Source organism: Rhinichthys klamathensis, unplaced genomic scaffold, assembly GCF_029890125.1.
Source record: "Rhinichthys klamathensis goyatoka isolate OS25496 unplaced genomic scaffold, OSU_Roscu_1.1 h1tg000281l_1, whole genome shotgun sequence".
NCBI lineage: Eukaryota > Metazoa > Chordata > Actinopteri > Cypriniformes > Leuciscidae > Rhinichthys > Rhinichthys klamathensis.
The window spans coordinates 3,650,100-3,671,401 of NW_026606800.1; the positions used below are offsets into that span (position 1 = coordinate 3,650,100).

General features: G+C 38.4%; 1 protein-coding gene across 1 annotated transcript in view; it reads right to left on the minus strand.

Annotated features, from left to right (window-relative positions):
* The window catches only part of man1a1 (mannosidase, alpha, class 1A, member 1), a 141,660-nt gene that overhangs the window by 4,924 nt on the left and 115,434 nt on the right, over positions 1-21,302 (minus strand). Inside the window, exons 6-11 of the mRNA XM_056269460.1 lie at positions 19,196-19,319; positions 18,674-18,767; positions 9,703-9,818; positions 5,002-5,221; positions 2,474-2,646; positions 1,107-1,222 (exon numbers count right to left, since the gene is read on the minus strand). Of these exons, the coding sequence (XP_056125435.1) occupies positions 1,107-1,222; positions 2,474-2,646; positions 5,002-5,221; positions 9,703-9,818; positions 18,674-18,767; positions 19,196-19,319 (843 nt within the window). The remainder of the gene's footprint in view (positions 1-1,106; positions 1,223-2,473; positions 2,647-5,001; positions 5,222-9,702; positions 9,819-18,673; positions 18,768-19,195; positions 19,320-21,302) is intronic.

Below are 21,302 nucleotides of genomic sequence, written 5' to 3' on the forward strand. Positions count from 1 at the left end.
ACACAGTACAACACACATTACCATTGCAATAATAATTACAATAATACATATTTACATTATACACACACACACATACATATATATGTATAATGTAAATATGTATTAAGTACACATACTGATTGCAGTAATACAACATTTTTGGAGAAATATGCTTAAAGGGATACTCCACCGTTTTTTCATATTAAACTATGTTATTCTCTTATCTAAGACAAGTTGATACATACCTCTCTCGTCTCAGTGCGTGCACTGAATCGCTCTGTCGGGCGGAGAACTTTGAGAGCAGTTAGCTTAGCCCCATTCATTGTATATGGGCCAAACAGAGATGAAGTTAGAAGCGACCAAACACATCCACGTCTTCTCTATTTAAATATAGTTACACAAGTAGTTACACGACCAAGTATGGTGACACTAAATAAAATGTGGCGCTTTTTATAAGCCGGTAAAATGGATAACTATAATGTATGGCGGAATAGCACTTATTGGGAGCACTTCGACTCGGCGCTGTAATATCTTCACTCGTGAAAAGTCCTCTCCCCCCTCTCCCTCTCCCTGTCATTTCCATCAATAGAACCAACGTGACCTGCACGCCTGCAGTAGTATTTTTTTGTGCAGAGTTGACGAAGTATCAGGGAGAGGGAGAGGGGGGAGAGGACTTTTCACGAGTGAAGATATTACAGCGCCGAGTCGAAGTGCTCCCAATAAGTGCTATTCCGCCATACATTATAGTTATCCATTTTACCCGCTTATAAAAAGCGCCACATTTTATTTAGTGTCACCATACTTGGTCGTGTAACTATATTTAAATAGAGAAAACGTGGATGTGTTTGGTCGCTTCTAACTTCATCTCTGTTTGGCCCATATACAATGAATGGGGCTAAGCTAACTGCTCTCAAAGTTCTCCGCCCGACAGAGCGATTCAGTGCACGCACTGAGACGAGAGAGGTATGTATCAACTCGTCTTAGATAAGAGAATAACATAGTTTAATATGAAAAAACGGTGGAGTATCCCTTTAACTGTCATGAATATAGTGTCACAGAAAAAAAGGTGTTTAACTTATAAAATGTAAAAGCTCTAAGCTTTTAAGCATTAAGCAAGCAGTACTCACTTGAGTGTTTCAGCCAAGTAGAAGCTCTGCTGCACGTCATCATGGTTAGGAGTGCTGGCGTAGACGTCTCTTACTCCGCTGTAACCCCCTTCCAACCTGCAGTACTTCTCCAGAGCCTGAGATACAGAGATATAAATGCACCTGTCAGTATCAATGTAATTCCTAGCAACTGCATGTACCTTTGATTTTCAGAGACAGTACACCGATGCAAAGGTGTTTACTGGCTCCATTCAAAAGATCCAAAGTCTATATGACAGGGCTTGGCAATTCTGGCCACTTTTCTGCAGAGTTTAGCTCTGACCCTGACCCTGATCAAACTCATCTGCCTCCCCGCTTTATAATATGCTGGTCTCTAGATATATATCTGGGGCTGCTCCTTCAGTGTAAGTCTATGGGAGATTCAGCCTGTTTTATTGACAGTCAGGCATAAATAGTAGTTCCAATCACTCAGAAAAGTAATAGTGCAGCATAGTTTACCTCAAGGAGCCACATGATTTACAACAGAAAAAAAAAAAAAAACTGTGTGGAACAATTTATGTGCCAAAGTTTAATACTCAGGATTTAGGTGTTTGTTTGAATTACTTTTATTCAGCAAAGATGCATTCATTCAATTGATCAAATGTGACAGTAAAGACTTCACAAATCATCATGTCTATGGTAAGTCCCCATAAAACATGTGCATGTGTTTAGTGATATTTTTTTTTTTTTTTTTTTTTTTACATATGTGAATAAAGTTTAAAACCATTGAAATCTATTTTTTTTTTATCAATAAACATCAAAGTTAAATTGACAAAATATATTTTATTCATTTAAAATTATCCACTTTTCATGCTAGAAACCTCATATAACAGTTTATCCATCAGTAATGGGATGTCTCTGTAATGGGAAAGCAAATTGTGCCCTATTTGTGAAAAGTGCCATAATAACAATCAAATTATTGGCGTTGTGGCGGTGTAAAGATTGTGTAAAAGAACATTTTAAGATAATGAAGATTTTACAAAGCAGTTTTTGAAGGAAAGAAAGAATCAAGCCTTTCATTCCATAAGAGTTGAGCCAGCACATTTTTACTGAGAGGAGAATAGATGGCAGAGGGAGAGCGAGGGAGGAAGAGATGTGATGTATCGCCTAAAGGGACAGACAAATCACAATGGCAATCTGAAGTCATTATGATACAATTACAAGGCTGTGAGATCCTGGCGGTCTCCATTGTCTCTAATCCTGCTATGCTGAAGTGCAGGGAGCGTCTGAGGGCAGTGATAAAGCTTCACTGTGACTCACAGTCTGGCCTACATCCCAGTTTAACCAGTCACATACTGGTGACATTACATAATAAGTGATGTGTCAAATCCACATGACAGAGTTCTCACCTGTACCGCCTCCCAGCCCCACTGTCTGTACTTGGGGTCGTGGGTGAACCTCCACATGTACATGTACGTTTCGATGACCTCCGGCCTCAGGATGAAGTACTTCTCATTTTGCCGTGTGGCGATGGCCTCCACGCCGCCGTCGAAACGGAACGCCTCGGGACCCAGCTTCATACCTGAAACATGCATGCCGACAAATTCATCGCTCAAACGTCCATGTAGACAAGGGATTATGGGATTACATTGTTCCTGAGATGAAGAGAAACACTATCAGGATGTGGATTAGGGGCTGTGGCTTAATCTGGACCTTTGTTAATCTGCGTCAGATAAAAATACCTACGCATTATGAATACGTAGGTGAAGACTGTGACTGTGTATGTTTACGTTCATGTGTATGTGCATAAACGTATAATTTAAATATTTACTTAAAGGGATGGTTCAAAGTAAATTCAACCTAGGGTCCTTTGCACCAGGACCTCGAGCCAAGCACCCCCCCAGAAGCCATTTTTCCCTTGGTCAAACATTATTAAAGTTAGAGCTTATTTGGAGATATCAGCCGAATGGCTTAGTGCAGGCGCTAATGGATCCAAGCTTGTATTTAGTAAATTACCCCACTAATAATGCCCGGAATGGTACCAAACTTCTACAGTAGTACAAATAGGTTCTGTACTCATAAAACGAGGCATTGGAAAGTTTATTTAAATAACACTTGCCTGATGGCTTGTGCTACCGCTAACTCGGACGTCGAGGTCACTTCTGTGATTTGGGAAAAGCCCGTAAAAGTCCTTTGCAAAACTCACAAGTATAAGGGAAAAGCTAGTGAATTTATTTTAGTTTTTCCAAAGTGTTGACAACTTAGTGTTAACTAATAATTGTTACAACTCGTACTACCAACAAAATATTAGTGCATTCCTGGAACTGTGCGTCGTTACATTACATCCTTATGCATCGCTTTCTGCCAGGACTTTTACAGGCTTTTCCCAAATCACGGAAGTGACCTCGACGTCCGAGTTAGCCATAGCACAAGCCATCTTGCAAGTGTTATTTAAACTCCTGATGTACTTACAAACTTTCAATGCCTCGGTTTATGAGTACAGAACCTATTTGTACTACTATAGAAGTTTGGTACCATTCCGGGCATTATTAGTGGGGTAATTTACGAGATACAAACTTGAATCCATTAGCGCCTGCACTAAGCCATTCGGCGGATATCTCCAATTATAAAACGGTTAGTTCCAATCCTTGATTCTGATTGGTCAATAGCTGTGCTTTATTCACGATAAAACACGGCTATGACCGCTTCACCCAACGGTTCTATGTATCACTACACAACACCCCTAGCAACCACTCTTAGCAACTTAAACAGATGTTTCATCTCATTGATATTGTTCATTTAAAGCTAGAGCAGAGCATTGTGAGAGATCGAGTAAGCGAGTGTACCTGCATTTACAGTAGACGTAGCATTTTCCTTCAGGTCAGTCCTATATTCATAATAAAAAAATGCGTTTGAATGTCCGCTGCATATTTTGTCCTTTTAACAGTCATGGGGTTTTCCGTGCATAACGTTAGTCATCTGTCAGTTGCGTCTGTCTTCTCCGTGATCACAAGTTCGAGTCCTTTCAAAAGCCTTCTCTACAGACTCACTCACTCACTCACTCATAAAGACAGTCTTTGCCGCCATCTATTGGCGAAATAATATATGTAACTTCTGTTGCTGTTCACGTTCCGGGACTATTTTTTCCAGCGGAAGGCAGGCTTTTAGTGATTTTACTTCATGAAAGTTGCATAGATACATATTTTTCGGCTTTAATATTTTTATTGTGTGGCAACCGTTTTATAAAAGCAATAAGGTACTCGAGGCAAGTGCTGTATCGTGAATAAGTAACGGCTGAAGGGGTTGCAGGCACTCCGCTTCGCGTCGTGCCTAACAACGCCCTCCAGCCGTTACTTATTCACGATACAGCACAGCCTCTCGTACCTTATTGCTTACATAAGCTCTAACTTCAATAATGTTCGACCAAGGTAAAAATGGCTTCTGGGGGGGGGGGGGGGGGGGGGGGGGGAGGGGGCATGTTTGGCTCAAGGTCATGGTGCAAAGGACCCTAGGTTGAATTTACTTACTATTACCGTAGTTTAAATAAGTAAATAAATCAATAATTCTCATTACCGTAATTACCATTTTACCTTTGAGTACTTTTGGTTTACTGTTATACAGTAATTTGAATAATAAAAAAAAGAATAATAAAAGTAAATAATAAAGATAATATAACAAAAATACTTTACTACAACAATAATTTATTCACAATAACAAAAAAAAATTAATTATTTTTTTGCAATCATAATTGGTAGGCAAGAAAAATAAGCTTACTTTTCTTTACACAAAACATTATTTCTTATTTCAGGGTGTCTGCACTTGCACTGCACTATTCTAACTATAACTAGAAAATGTCTGTATAATCAAGCATCTTTTTTTTGCTGGAAATGTTTAATATTCGTTGTTTCAGCATTTTCAAAGCAGTTCTGTCACTCACTTGTTCGGGTGTAAGACTCGTGACACGTGCGGGCGATCTCAGCCGCGAGCTCCATCTGGTGTCCCGTCTTATCATCGGGGGCTCCGTCTGCTCCTAAAGCAATCATACCACCGGCGAAGCAGGTCAGGTGACCCATCTTATGCTCCAGGAGTCCGCCTTTCCATTCTGCGATATACGTCAACCCTCCGCTTGACTTCCGGATCAGATTCTTTTCAATCGCCTGAATACAGAACAGAAAACGAAAAGTAGGTGTCACTTTAAGTTGTTTTCAATGCCAATTTCTTCACTCTGTGGGTTAAAATGAACTTTGTCCTCATTTGTATTAGGCAAATAAAACAAAAGCAAACAAGGGCATTCAAGGCCTCGGTGTGATTTCTCTCAAAAGCGTCCTAAGAACAGTTCAAGGTCCAGAGTAAGGAAGATCATAGCAGAAATCAGGGTCACAGCTGTGTGCCAGCGATGTGTATTTACAGAAGCGTCACACACATGGGAAATGAGATTATTATCTGTCTGGAAAAGGGCTCCGGTGCATTTGAATGGAAAACTGGAGACTTGATCATCATGGCACCAAAGGCACGCAAGGAAATAAGTAAAGCATCTGACTCTCTCTTTTTCTTACATCACACCCTTTGTAATATTATTTCATCATAAATATGGCATCAGTGTTGTGGAGAAACTGAAAGTTAGTAACAGTACTAGCTTACATTTTTTTTTTTTTGTATGTTGAATAATGTATTGTAGCTGTTCATGTAATGATAGCATTTTTGTCAACAAGATTTTTTTTTGTCTAATTGAATTAAAGAGTAAGATGAGTAATTAATCAAAAAAAAAAATTCTATAGCATGAGAATGCTGGATTCAAGTGTTCGATTTTGGATCTTGCATCACCCTAAAGGATATATACTACGATAATGAATGGCAGTTTATTATCCTGTGTATCACTGCTGTGCTAATTAAATGCATAGATGGACATTAACTATTCATTAAATAAATCAAATATAAAAATAAATCAAAAATAAATATTGATGTGAGTTCAAATTATTTTATTATCCAAAAGAAAAAGAGTGCGGATTGATGCATGAAATCGCAGTAGACCACAGTAACTACTCTCCTGCCACAACACATGGAGAAATAAATCACATTCTGTACTGTGAGATGTGCTTGTCAAACCTAAACCATAACAAATTTAATAATATTTATAAAATGTATCTTCTTTCACATGACATTGAGGATTGGCAGACAGGGGTCCAGCACTTTTCAGAATCATAGTAACTTTAAAAATGTAGAAAAATTGTGTATGAAACCAGTTGCCTGAATGCCACAAGTGAGCAGGATCAAGAACAGTTGTAATAGAAATGATGCAACCCACATTGCAAATCAGGTTTATCTGCTAAATTTACAGACTTTCACTTGTTTACAATGAACAAATCAAACAAAAGTAATTGAAATGGCTCAACACCACAAAATGTTGAAAAAGTGGTTTCCCCAAATTCAACTTTTAATGACTTCTGCAGTCTCAAAATGATTCAACCCCTTCATGGCAAGCATATTTAGTACAGTGGAACACTCTTTTGCTGTTATGACCTGCTACAAACGAGATGTATAACCAGACACTAGATTCTGGCAGCGTTTCTGAGGAATCTTAGTCCATTCCTCATGAGCAATGGCCTCGAGTTCAGTAATATTCTTGGGTTTGCGTGCTGCAACCGCCTTCTTCAAATCTCACCAGAGATGTTCTATGGGGTTCAAGTCAGGTGACTGTGATGGCCACTGTAGAATCTTTCAGGAGTTCTTCTGCAACCAAGCCTTGGTGGAATTTGAAGTGTGCTTGGGATCATTGTCCTGTCTGAAGGTCCAATGATACCCAAACGTCAGCTTCTTCACTGACGGTATGATGTTTTCTCCTAGGATTTCCTGATATTTAAATCAATCCATGTTGCCTTCCACACGCTGCAGGTTTCCAGTGCCAGAATATGCAAAGCAGCCCCAGAGCATCACCGAGCCAGCATCATGCTTAACTGTTGGCAGAGTGTTCTTTTCAGCATATGCTTCATTCTGCTTCCTCCAGACATACTGCTGATCCATAGGGCCGAAAAGTTTCAGTTTTGTTTCATCGCTAGACAGAACAGAATCCCCAAACTTCTGTGGCTTATTTATATGATTTTGAGAGACTTTTCTTGTGCTTTTGGGTGAGTAGTAGTGTACATCTTGGAGTTCTGGCATGGAAACCACATGCGTTTAGTACATGCCTTACTGTGCAAGCTGAAAGCTCAGTGCCTGTTGCCACCAAGTCTTGCTGCAGGTCTTTTAGCAGTCACTCTAGGGCTTTTCTAAACCTGCCTTCTCAGAAATCTGGCTGCAGCCATTGATAGCTTCCTTTTTCTGCCCAGTCCAGGTAGTGCAACCACAGTTCCTTTATATTTGAACTTGCGAACTATGCTTCCAACGGTGTCTCTAGGAACATTTAGCGCCTTCGCTATCTTTTTGTATCCTGTTCCTTGTTTGTGAAGGGCGACGATTTCTTCTCTCAACTTTTTGGACCATTCTTTTGACTTATCTTTTGAGCCATATTTCTAACATGCAGTCAAATGTGACACTCAACAAACACTAGCCAGTTCAGGTATTTCATGTGTTCTAGCTCAAGCACACCTGATGCAACTAATGAAGCCCTTGATTAGTTGCATCAGGTGTGCTGAAGACAACACCCATTTTGCAGTTTTGTGTTGTTGTTGTGAGGAATTATATTCAGGGGTTGAATAATTTTGAGACAGCAGAAGTCATTAAAAACTGCATTTTCAGTTGAATTTGGGGAAACCACTTTTTCAACATTTGTTGTGTTGAGCTATTTCAATTACTTTTGTTTGATTTGTTCATTTCAAACAGCTGAAAGTCTGTAAATTTTGCCAATAAACCTGATTTGCAATTGGAGTTGAATAATTTCAATTACAACCGTATTCCAATGACACTAGTTCGTAGCTTGGAATGCTAGTTGTAAAGTAGCTCCCCAACACTGTTAGGCACAAAAATGAAGACTTCAACATTTAGCACAGCTTGAACAACAGGAACTCAATCTACTGCGATACGTCAACAGTCATTGCCGTAATGTGCTTATTTTTCCCAATGGTGCAAATAACTGAATGCTACAGCTGAGAGATGTGGATGAAAGGAGATGATTGAGCACCCTATCCATGGTTAGTGAGATAAATTAGCTGAAATCAGGCTGTATAAAGAGAGTTAAAGACCTGATAAAGAGCTTTATATAGTGGTAATGAATGCCTGGGTAAAATGGTGGACACAATGGCAATTTTATAAGCCCTCTCTGAAGGTGACCGAAATAATGCACTTTTCTTTTCTTGGATGATTGGCCTGGAGTCCAAAGTGTGTGTGTGTGTGTGTGTGTGTGTGTGTGTGTGTGTGTGTGTGTGTGTTTGAGTCACTCCAGGGAGGCACCCAGACAGACGGCCAGAGGGACAACATTATCTCAGGCAGGTTGAGATGGTCCTCTCTCTAATGAAAGTGAGGATTGAGTTTGTGGTCTGTAACAATCAGTCTGCACCAGCTTTCCAAAGCTCTCACGGACAGCTTCAGCAGAACGCTGGTGGCAGCTTACACACACGCACGCACGCACACACACACACACATGCACGCAGACACACATGCACGCAGACACACATGCACGCACACACATGCACGCACACACATGCACGCACACACACGAACACTGAAGAGGAATTCCAACACCTGAAAACCTGCAGAGGACAAATTTCTAGATGTTCAAGCTAAGAGTAATAAAAAAACAAACATTTGCAATGCAGATTCTTTCCTGGAAAAACTGGACATGGAAACTTGAGGGGAAACATTCAACAATCCAGAACTAGCACTAAAACTTTAGTCTGACTAGATTAAATTTAATTTGTTAATGACAATTGGGCCTTAAGAATAGAAATTTTAGTTTTTAGTTTTTGTTTTATTGAAGTGTATCTGGATCGCTCTACCAAAAAATAAATAAAAAAATGAGACATGGGAATTGAATTGGAATTGAACAAGCGAACATGCAGAACTGAATTTAAGGACATACAGTATACATAAAATGAAAGCCTTGTAGTTTTAAATTATACTTTTACATTTTTTAAATTTATGAATTTCCCATAAACGGAAATATTCTGAAATATTTTCATTATATTTAATAAATTACCTTTCATTTTATGAACCACAGTGGAAGAACAGTTAGTTTCATAGAATGCACTACCCATTTAAAATAGAGCAAACCTAAATAAATAAAAAATAATAATGTGGGAAAATTTAGCTGATAGTTCAGGTGAAAATCAGTGATAGTGTTAATTTTTTGACAGTTTTGGACTCGGTTAAAACTGTTTAACCTAAACAAATGTATTTGTAAATGTATTACAGGAATAATTAGCCAAAATGAATTACGTAACTATGTTTTATTGCATACTTGTATTGGAATAAATAACTTTGAATTTTGTTCAACCCTGGCATCAACTAAAACCACAATTGCTTTCTAATTTAAGTACAAATTTTACAATTTTGTTTCCTCACTATTTTGCTGACACAAATCCCTTGAAGGCATCATCCAAGAAACATGGATGTCTAGTCAGCAGCGCTCTGGCCATTTAATTAAATCAGCAGTAGAATGTAACATTTCTCTGGTCTTTTTCTCTCTGTAAAAAATGGACTTTACCTGCAGGGCATCGTAGTAGAGCTTCTTTCCCTCCTCGTCACTTTTGTCTGACATGAGCCAGGCCTTCAGCAGGTACTCGTAGAAACTGTCCCCCAAGCCTCCAACTGAGACGTGATCTGTAACACAGCGAAAATGCCAGAGAGTAAGTGAAAAATCCCTTCCATTCATCTATAGTCTGCTGTGGGACTGCATTAAATAGAATTGCACAAAATATTAGACATGAATATGTGCGCACACAGAAACTTTCACACAGTACGAGAGAGCAAGAGAAGCGCTCTTATCTCAGTAAGTTTGTATGGTAAAACATGTTTGGAATTACACAAATATCAAGATAAAGTGAACCTGGAGTACTTCACAATTCACAATGCATGTTAAAATCGTAGTAGTAATCGTAGTACATGCTTAATGCCATGACAAAAACATGCATACTGTATAAACAACATACCAGAATGAATAAAAGGTTACAAACAACAAATGATCTTCATACAGAAAATAAAATTCATATTTTACTACTGTGATAAAAAAAATTCTAAAAGGTCTTTCTGATAATTATAATACTGTATAATTATAATTATGATATTTGGAATAGTTATAAATTTCCATCTGAGCAGCAGTAATAATTTGTTTAGGATTATTTTTATTATTTTGAATATTAAAAGGTAAAATCAGATGTTTTATCAGACTTTTTATTTTTACATTTATATACCCACGTATGACAGAAGGCCATGTGACAGAAAAGATACGGTATGGGGGTCAGGGTTTTCTTAAAGTCTGAACCATTTTCATATTTTGTTAAGTAGGCCTTCCTACTAAAAACAAACAATGTACATAATAATCAAAACACTCATAACGAACAGAAAACAAAGTCAACCAGTATTTTTTTGTCGTCTTCCCATTTATAACATTGTTTATTATGACATGCTCTTAACATGCCTATTAATAACACTAAATGTAGATAGAAAAAAAATTGTCAGTCATGTATGACAGATATAAAATATATTTTTGTATTTGCTGCATTCTCGTTTTCTGCAGTGTTTAGCAAAAGTATCAACTTATTTTGCTGCTCACTGTGTTTTTGCTACTGTAGTTAAAATAACTACATTATCTGCGGCTCTTCATGTGGCGCTTTAGCGGGAGAGAGAAGCAACTTGCACGGAATGGAAAGGCCTTTAATGAAGAACGTTTTGCTCTAGATATAAATATGAGAGGATATTTAGCACCAAAAAGATCATTATCATAAACAACCCTGAGGGCTTGTGGTGTGAACCGCTCCATTGTTTTGATGGTGCTACCGGGTTCATTATGTCTCGTGGTCCGGTTGGAACCAAGCCAGGGTCCAGAATCAGATCACAGTCCGCTATTTGAGGACCCCTGACCAAGAACATCCTAGCAACCATTTAGAAAACCATAGAAACCACTTAGAACACCATAGAAACTATTTAGAAAAGCCTATCAACCACTTGGAACACCCTAGCAACCATTTAGAAAAGCCGATCAACCACTTAGAACACCGCAGCAACCATTTAGAAAAGCCTATCAACCACTTAGAACACCGCAGCAACCATTTAGAAAAGCCTAGCAACCACTTAGAACACCGCAGCAACCATTTAGAAAAGCCTAGCAACCACTTAGAACACCGCAGCAACCATTTAGAAAAGCCTAGCAACCACTTAGAACACCCTAAAAACCATTTAGAAAAGCCTAGCAACCACCTAGAACACTGTAATTGATAATCGGATTCATTCACACAAAAGTTTCTCAATTCATTTCAAGTCACATTTCCTTTTTAATTATTATGAAGCAATGCATCACTATGCAAATACTGTCATCACTGAGTGGCCCAAAGTGACAGACCGTTTACAGCATACTCAAATGTGTGAATTCCATTTAGTAGCCAAAAAAATTAATAAAAACATACCATTCAAGCAAAACGGACTGATGCATCCAATTAGCACGAGATAGGGCTATTACTGATTTTACAGATGAATTGTTGTCAAATTTTCTTGAATATTAAGTATTGATTTGTGAAGGTTTAAGACATTTGAAGATGAGACATTAGCATAAATTTATGAAATTGTATACTCTTTAGAAGTATTAATTCATTTGAATAAAATTAATATAGTAACTGAAATATATCTACATTATTTTGGGAAATGAAAAGGGTCTGACCAACACTTCTGATATAAATTAAAATGGATATAAATATGAGGCTGATGTAGCACATGTAGCTGTAATTGCTGGTTATTGCACATTTTAAAACCATAAGTATCGGCTATTAGCGGGTCATTTTTATTCACTGGCCCCTGGTGCACATTTTGGCCCATGAGCAGCATAATTTGAATATCCCTGAGGAAGATTAAAAAAAAACCTAATTGAGAAATTCAGCTGAGTACAAGTGCCATAAAAACCCCTTAGACATTTGAAATAAGACTTTAAACTAAAGCAAAATCCTTGTTTTTCCCTTCCTGTGCATTCCTCAGCAGTGTATTTTTTACATCTGTGCGCTGTGGCTCCATTTCTCTTGACGTATCTATCACACAAACAAGTGCTTAATGAGGTATAAATATTCATGAGCTTGATCATCAATCAGACAATCACACAACAGTGCTGCTCCTCGACCCACAGACTCTCATCTCTCACACACAGTGGACTGGACAGCACTGAACGGACTCACCCTGCCACCTGGAAACACACACACATTTATTTCCTCCTTACGCACACAGACCTGACTTATCTAGGATTTCGCTTGATAGAAAAGCATGCACTGCGGAATATATTAAAAATGAATGCTTAAATTGAATCTTATTAGTTAAAGATCTGGGCTTATAACTCAAAATTGGTAGGTTCAGTTATGAATTGAAAAGGTACTAAAATTTCATTTAAATCATTTGTGCCCACTTTCAAGGCATTTGCTAAACTAGATTTTTACACCTTCTGTAGAAAAAGTGAATGATTGATTTGGAAAGTTTGGGGTCAGTAAGATTTTTTTTATGTGTCTTATGTTCACCAAGGCTGAAACAATGTTTCAATGTTACAATGTTACATTTTGTAACAATGTAAATGTCTTTGCTATATTGTTATTTAATGCATCCTTGCAGAATAAAAGTATTAATTTCTATATAAAAACATACATTATTTGTCTGAGTGTAGACAAGAGCCGTGTCTCTCGAAGTGCTTCATTTATTTGAATGGGAGAGGTTGTTTCCTTCTCTTGCAGTGCAGGCACAGAAGCAGGTATTGAATTCTCAAAAGAAAGTCTTTAAAAGATTTTAGCGGGAGGTCATTGATACTCGTGGCAGACTGGATTTGCCCGCGGGCCCGATTTTGAACAGCTCTGCGCTACCTGATTTAACTTCTTAGTCACAGAAGATGGCTTTTCCCCACTGTTGTAATATTAGTTCACACACAGATCTCATAGAAACTCCAAACTCTTCTGCGCTGTTGGTAAGAGGGTTTGGATGTGAAAAGGAGATGTGAGGTCTTCTGTTGGTAAAAGCTTGACAGCTGGAAACGGGGGTTTTTATGTCAGCTCTTGACGTGCTTCCTGAGCAAAACCTGAAGACCAGCTGAGCTTATTACCCAACAGACACTGAGAACGTGTGAAGTCTCTCTGTACAGCACTGAAGCACACAGAGCAGCCCTGAAACAGACCATATACAATATACACACGTTTTGTTCTTAGCCACAACCCTTACTGAAAGCAAAATGTGAAACGACAAAATTACAAAATGTATTTTGTGTTTCAAAGCATGACATGAGGGTGAATGAACGATTGTAATTATAAAAAAAATTTAGGGCACCAAAAAATGTGAAATTCTGCGAATATTTTGTTCCAAACCGGAATGACTTTTACTTCTGTGGAACTCAAAATAATTGGAAGGATGTCAATGTGATTCAAAACACTGGATACCACTGTCTTTCATTGTATGGATTTTTCACACGCACACACACAGTCATACAGATTTAGAAAAAAACCAAGGGTCAGTAAATTACATTCTTTAGAGTAAATTAAGTCATTATAATAAATTCTGATAAATACTTAGAATTAGAATTAAAATATAAAAAAAAATATTAATAAAATGTTAATATTTCATTTACTAATTGTAGCAATTATATCCATTTTAAAATGTACAAATATTATTTCAATAAATGTTTTTGTAAATATTTAGAATTAGAATAAATAATAAGACTAAATTCTTGATAATAATAATAATAATAATAATAAAAAGAGTGCTACAATTCAGTCTCCTATGAGGTTTTATTCCGTTGGCATGTCCCCTTAGAAAACAGCTTACTATGTTTTGGAACTTTTGTCAAGTTGCACATATGAAGCTAAACTGGAAGAGACAAACTGATTTGAAACATTGAGAATTCCTGACCATGTAAAACTAAGTTAAATGCACAAGTATGAGGAAAAAAAGAGGAAGGGTAAAAGGAGGGTAGATGGTGGACTATATATGAAAGTTGTTTCATTACGGTCAACCCCGGAGCTACTAGCTGCTCAAACCCAAACATGACAACTGACCCATATGGAAAGCCCTTCAGGACTGTTCTGGGCTACTTGTGAGAAATAAAAAGACTGACAGCTATTTTTAAACGTAGCTGTACGTTATCATCCCATCTTCCCTGCGGCCTGCTGCCATCTCAGATCATTTTTGTTTATGATCATCTAACAAATGACTTTTGTCGAAGCGAAAAAAAGAAGGACTTGTTCTGATGCACAAAAAAGAAACCTTGTTTCGGATTGCTACATTCTGACAGCTCAAAAGCCTCTCCCTTTTATTTTTTCCGCTCAGTGGCGACGTTCCTCCATCAGAATTTGTGCTCCTGTGTTATCCTTACTACACACACTGCAGTATCTTTGTTCTCCTTCGGCTCTTCATCATCAAGCGCCTGCGTCATCGCTGACCATGAAGTTGAGACAGCACTGCTCTCCAGACTAAGCCGCCAATAAATCCCTCAGAGCGAGGACGGCACGAAAGCCGCCTAACACCGCAGAGCAGGCCTCGCTGAAGCCGTCGTTTCGGTTGCCTCGAGACCAGCATAAAACAGCCCAAACTATTGATGTACGTGTCATCTAGAGGATGAATGCAAGGATAGGAGTGTGTATATTTATGTCTGTGTTGCATAATTAACCCTGAAAGCACGATGAAGATGAGATGTGGTGAGAGAGTCGTGCCACTTCTCCACAGTTTCAGGGTTGCCAGACTCAGCCTCAAACGGCATTGAAACGTCTGAACCAGATTACACCCAAAAATGTCAAAAGCGGCCTGAAATCGACAGTTCCAAACAGAAACGCAAATCGGTCTGCTGGCAAGCAAAGTCATGTTTAAAAGTTCCCAGGCTCCTACAAGAACAACTTGTCACTGGTTTTGCCAAAGTTTGAGCGGTTCATGGTTTCAAAGTTTTGAAAGAAATTCATGAGTTCCAGTTGAGAAACTCAGTAGCTAGAAAATAATATCCTGCTTTGCCCTCAGGGATTTTGCCACCAGATTTACACAACCTATGTCAAACACAAACTGTGGTTGGTTATTTTAGATGTACTGCAGGTCATTTTTGTCTATACAGGAGATTGTGGCCAGAATAACCTGCAATATGGAATGGACTTTATGCAGATAATCTAAATTCGGGCAAAAAGCAGACAGCAGGAATTAGCTGTCTGATGTAAACAAATGTAAAAATATAAATAATCATCTATATTAAATTATCTAAAATTGCATAATAATCTAAAATAAAGTCAAATAATCTAAAAAAAAAAAGAAAAAAAAGATATATATATGAAACCGATTTTTTAAAATAATTCAGATTAAGCATTTTAATTAAACTGCAGCAAATAACACTTTGTTATTTTGTTTAGTTGTCTGTTCAGAATCGCAGGAGAATTGTGATCTCTATTTGAAAAAACAAAAAAAATTGTGATTCTCAATTTATCCAGAATTGTGCAGCTATATGTAGTCAAAACTCTGTCTGCAAGAGACAGACAGCTATCTAAGGGTGGGCGATATGACCAAAATCTTTTATCAAGATACAATTAATTCTATTTCAATAGAACAAAGACACAAATGAAATAGACCTAACAGAAATCTTCAAGCACTTGATAGGCCTATTGAAATAGGCTACTACATTAATTCTATAAAGTAATCAAATGTACAAAAACACTTTCAGTGTAAATTAAACACACTTATTCTCATGAAAGTTACATGTTATTGAGTCAAGAACAATAGGATTGTTAATGACGAATGCACTGATCTAATATACTGATACACATGATTTCTTTCTGTTTACGTTCACGTATGACATAAACAACTGCGTTTATGAGGATACTCGCAAGGGCATTTTGAAAGTGTGTGTATTTGACCGTTTAAGCCCAATAAGGTGCTAAAAAGTACTTTGCTCCGTACTCACGCGCTCTATGAGCAGTGGCTTTATGTGCGCTTTGCAGACGTGTGTGCTTGGAAACTGTATTTCAGAGAGCGCACATATACCAAAATTAGTTTGCCTTCGCTGCTTATTGTGCTTGAACGGTTTAAAATCACTTATTTTTAAACCACAAGGCTTAAAGGTGACATATTATGCCCCTTTTCACAAGTTGTAATATAAATCTATGGTGTCCCCAGAATTTGTCTGAAATTTCAGCTCAAAATACCTTCCAGGTGCCCTTTTTGTGAGTATCCCTTTAAATGCAAATGAGCTGCTGCTCCCCGCCTCCGTTCAGAAGAGAGCTGATCCTTTACACGAGCTTCGGATTCTCCGACAATAACAAAACACGTGAATTTCAGTAAAATCCCAGAAATAACCAGAAGCGCAGTAAGTGCAGCCTTACGGAGTGACTCAGGAAGAGGTTGCAACTTTTAGACGCACCTGGACGTTTCTGAATGGTTAGTTCAGTGTTCTGTGCTCGTCTGTGTAGCCAACGACAGAACAGTTCGCATGCTTTGCTCGAACTTTTGCCATTGCATTAGAACCGGTTACACCGTTGTCGCTTGCAAAACCAAATGGCGGCGCCGTGGGTGGAAACCATAAACGGTGGAAACGTGCAGATTAAAGGGACACTTCACCCATTTGCATTAAGCTTTCCATTGTTAGAAACCCAGTCATACTATTGAATGGTCGTGCAACACTCATTTTCCCCTGAGACGAGAGAAATCCGCTATTTACCTTTTTCACTTCTTCCTACAATGACGCAAAAATCGTCATTTTACGTCATTGTAGGAGGAAGTGTTAGAGGGGGGGATTTCTGTAAAGACTACAAGCACTAGATCCCACCCTTTCAAACCCGCCCATAGGGGGTTGGACCTAATGCGCTAACAGAGCTATCACAGATCAGTGGGTGGGACTTCACTTGTAGATACTGAAATTCATATCAGCCATCTTGTTTATAAGCTAAGCTAACAAGCGCTGTGGAGATAAGAAGTTATGACAATGACGGAAGAAACTAAACATGATATGGAAGAAACTAAACATGATATGGAAGAAACTAAACATGATATGGAAGTAGAGAATTTTTAAATTCTGCTGCTCGAATCCGCTGTTTGTGGCTATCTTTACAAGCCGCAATATAGTGAAGAGCAGCTGAGGCTGATGGAGGAACAGGAGACGGCTGCCTGTCGCGGACGAGGAGCCCGGGCTGGCTCGAGCTGGGCGGACTGCTGGTGCCTGTGCTCTCGCTGTGCTTTGCGGACACAGATAGAGTCCGTCTGCTGCAGAGCATTTCAACGATAGCAATTTCTCCTGGAGGAAATCTCTGAATCAGAGGAGCACACGGACGTTTGTGTTGTGATGTGAACCATCCTAGTGTCGCACCGCATATGTTCTGACTGAACCAGGTATCATGCAATAATTCACCATATAGAAAGAAATACAAAGGAGGAGTAATTCGCTAATGAGTTTGCCAATGTAACGAGGTTCGTTGTTGTGGGAAGGAGGAGGCGGGAACCGGCGAATATTTAAACATTTTAATAGTAAAATAAACGCATACAAAACAAAAGTATGAGCCAGCTGGCCACACACAACAGAAATGAAACATAAAACCAGGCCTGTTCCTTTTGTGCTTCCGCTCCTCGGTGAGAGATATGAGACCGCTGCGTCTCACAGGTGTCATTCATTATCACTCGCGCCGTCCTCTCACGTCCCTCGTCCTGCTCGTCACAGCCAACTAACTAGACATTTTGTGTGAAATGAATTTCAAACTATTTTGGCAGCTAGCCTTGTAGACGGAAGAGTGATTTGTGATGTTTGCGCTGCTGTTCTGGATTAGTGGGAGTGGCTTGCGGAGCTGTGCAATGTGGTGCATTGTGGGAGTTGTTGTCTTACATACAAATGCACCTTATTTTCTGTCTTTTCTCAATCAAGAGGGCACCAAATTCAAAATTTCTTTTACATTTCGACTACATATATAACCCACTTTCAATAAAGATTAATGTTGAAATGGGTGGAATGACCGTTTAAGGGGCGGCAATATTATAATAAGATCCCCTTCCTAAGTCAGAAGGGGAGCGAAATCTGATCGGTTTATTGTTTACATGCTAGCAGAGAAAGGCCAAAACAAAGTTACTGGGTTGTCACTTTTCATGTTTTCAGGGTTGGTAGATGCACCGGGGACCCAATTATAGCATTTAAACACAGAAAAAGTCAGATATTCATGATGTGTCACCTTTAAAATCTCATTCAAATGATAAGCTTTCGTGATGGGGCAAGCCGTGGAGCGCAGCAACTGAGTCACATCACCTCCCAAAGTTCAGTCTCTGTCAATCCACTACAAATATTGTCTTCAATCTGCCTTTGAGTGTCACCATGAGAGTATTTAGTGTACAAATCAGCGCACTCTCTCAAAGAGAAACACTTCCAATTGCCGCTCATTTTAAATCAAGGCATTTCTGGGAAAACTGGCAACTTCTTGGACATACAGTATTACATTTCAGCTAATACTTCTGAAGTTCTTCAGTATGTGTGTGTGCGTTTTTGGACTTACGCTGGCCCCACTGTCCACTGTTAGGGTTCAGGTAATTCGGGTACAATCCTTGAGGTTTGTCCAGCCGATTCAGCACCTTTCTGATGTTCATTACCTGCAATGCCAGAGCACACATCGCTTATATCACCACATCCAATTATTAAGTCATAGCTAAGCTCATCCACTATAGTAAGCCACTGAAAACCATAAACAGCCTCTGTGATGCAACCGATGTCTTCCAGGGGACAGACTCATAAATCTATAGACTAGGTCACTTTCACAGTTTGTACAGCCTCATTCAGAGCTTGTAATAGTGTCATTTGTCTGTGTCTATATCGCAAGTCAGGTCAGCGGATTCATTTGGTGAGAAATCAGATCTGAGAATTGCAGCGAAACGAGCATCAATAAAACGGTTATGAGCAGAGGTCAATCTGGGTCACTGTGGTCAGTTCTTCTAACAGTTCATGACCCCTACAAGTTTACATTTAGTTCAGCATAGCGTTTAATGCACTGCAGAGGTGTAACGCCTGAACTGCTGCTCACCTTCTCTGCAAAAACTGGTTTCCCAGAGAGTGCACTGAGGTGCATGAACTCCAAATGCAGCGTCCCGTATTCTGCGAGAATGCTGCTTCCTCCTGACGCCCATGGCCAGTTTCTGCCGATCCCACTGCAGGAAGAGGAATGAAGAGAGATTAGGCTTATTTGTGTAACTGAGCAATCATGAGCTGTGTACACATTTTGTGCTCTGAAAACTTTCAACCAGTCAAAACTGACCAGTTTTCTTAAACCGAAAAACATGAAGCGGCATTGTTTTTTCTGAGTAAAAACAAAACAAAACGGGTAACACTTGATTTTACAGTGTCCTTGTTACATATGTTACATCCACGTATAGTAATAACAGTAAATTATGCATAATTACATGCAACTAACCCTCAGCCAAATTCTAATCCTATCCGTACTTAAATATCTATAATTACACTGTAACAGACACCTTAAAACAAAGTGTAAAAAACAAACAAAAACAAACAAACAGTATATCAGTGAGAAATATGGCAGGACTTGATTGATGACACCAATATTATTGGTAAGAATTTCTGTTGATTCAGAGGCTTAAATACATGCATTATTTTTACCCTGCGGTTCAAAAGTTTGGGGTCATTACGTAAACAAAAAAAAAGAAAAAAGAAATCAATACTTTAATTTAGCAAGGATGCATTAGGTTAAATCAAAAACAATAGTAAAGATAATTAAAATGTTATATAAAAAATGTTATTGGCATATTAAAGCAATTTCTGAAGGATCATGTGACACTGAACACTGGAGTAATGATGTTGAAAATTCAGCTTTGCCATCACAGGAATAAATTACGTTGTAAAAAACAAAAACAAACAAACAAACAGATATTTGAAGTTGTCATAATATTGCACAATATGATTACTTTACTGTATTTTTTATCAAATAAATGCAGCCTTGGTGAGCATAAGAGACTTTCAAAAACATGTAAATGTGAATATATATTGTGTATATTTCACACACACACACACACACAGTATATATGGATTAATTATAGTTTTACAGAAGCAAGTTCTAGACTTAGAAAATGCTAAAACAATTATAAATAATGAAATAATTATTTCAAGACAATTACGGTTTGCTTATCCGTAGTTTACAAGTTTTACCTTCCTGCTTTTTATTTACCATGTCACTGAATTGATAATTAATTTCCGACTAGAGTTTATTCAAACATAATTAATCACACCACTTCTGACAGTTGCCAAGTTGATTTCATAGCCTTATTTTGCAGAGGGGCCATGTTCTCCTCCTGTGATTAGATCCGTCTTTATTGATTTTCACTGGCACGGTTCCATCTAAACCCTGACAACTTAACTCCGGCCTGGAAAAGGAAGCCACCAGTACGCCACGTCTCCTGACCAGCGTTCACTACCCCGACAGCAGATCCGCTCTGCACAGGACTCTGTCTCTACACCAATTATGAAGATAAATTACTGCTGAGTAATGACATGTAATCACAGCTTTAAAAGGACGACACTCTCCACTTTATTTTTAAAACCTAATTCTACAAAACAGACTGTGTAAGATATTTATATCATTAAGTCAATAAATTACCCACAATAGCTCTGGCCAGGAGGAACTGAGTACTGCTAAAGTACTCTTAACGGTTTAATTTGGACAATGGTTTTATGTGAATGTTTTTCTGTGTGTGATGCAATTAGATAGCAAGGAATTTATAGGCACATCTGTATAATTAATGAACAATCGTTTTGACTATACATAAGAGGATATTTTCTAGCCTGTGGCAGCAAATTCTTAACAAAAACTGAGGCAATGGCCTCAAATGCAGTGCTGGGCAGAATTATTTGCCCCCTTGGTAAATATGATCAAAGATGGCTGTACATTATTTTTTTTTTTTTTTAAATGCAATGGTCTCTGATCTCTTGTCAGGTGTTCTCCAAACTCATCAGGCATTATAGGAGAAGACTCAGAGCTGTTATCTTGGAAAATGGAGTTTGCAAAAAGTATTTAATAAAAGGGGGCGAATAATTGTTCCCAACATGTTTTGGAGAAAAACATTTATTTCATAATGTGATTTCCCCCCACTTTCAATTCTTTTACTTCAAGGTTAGATTTT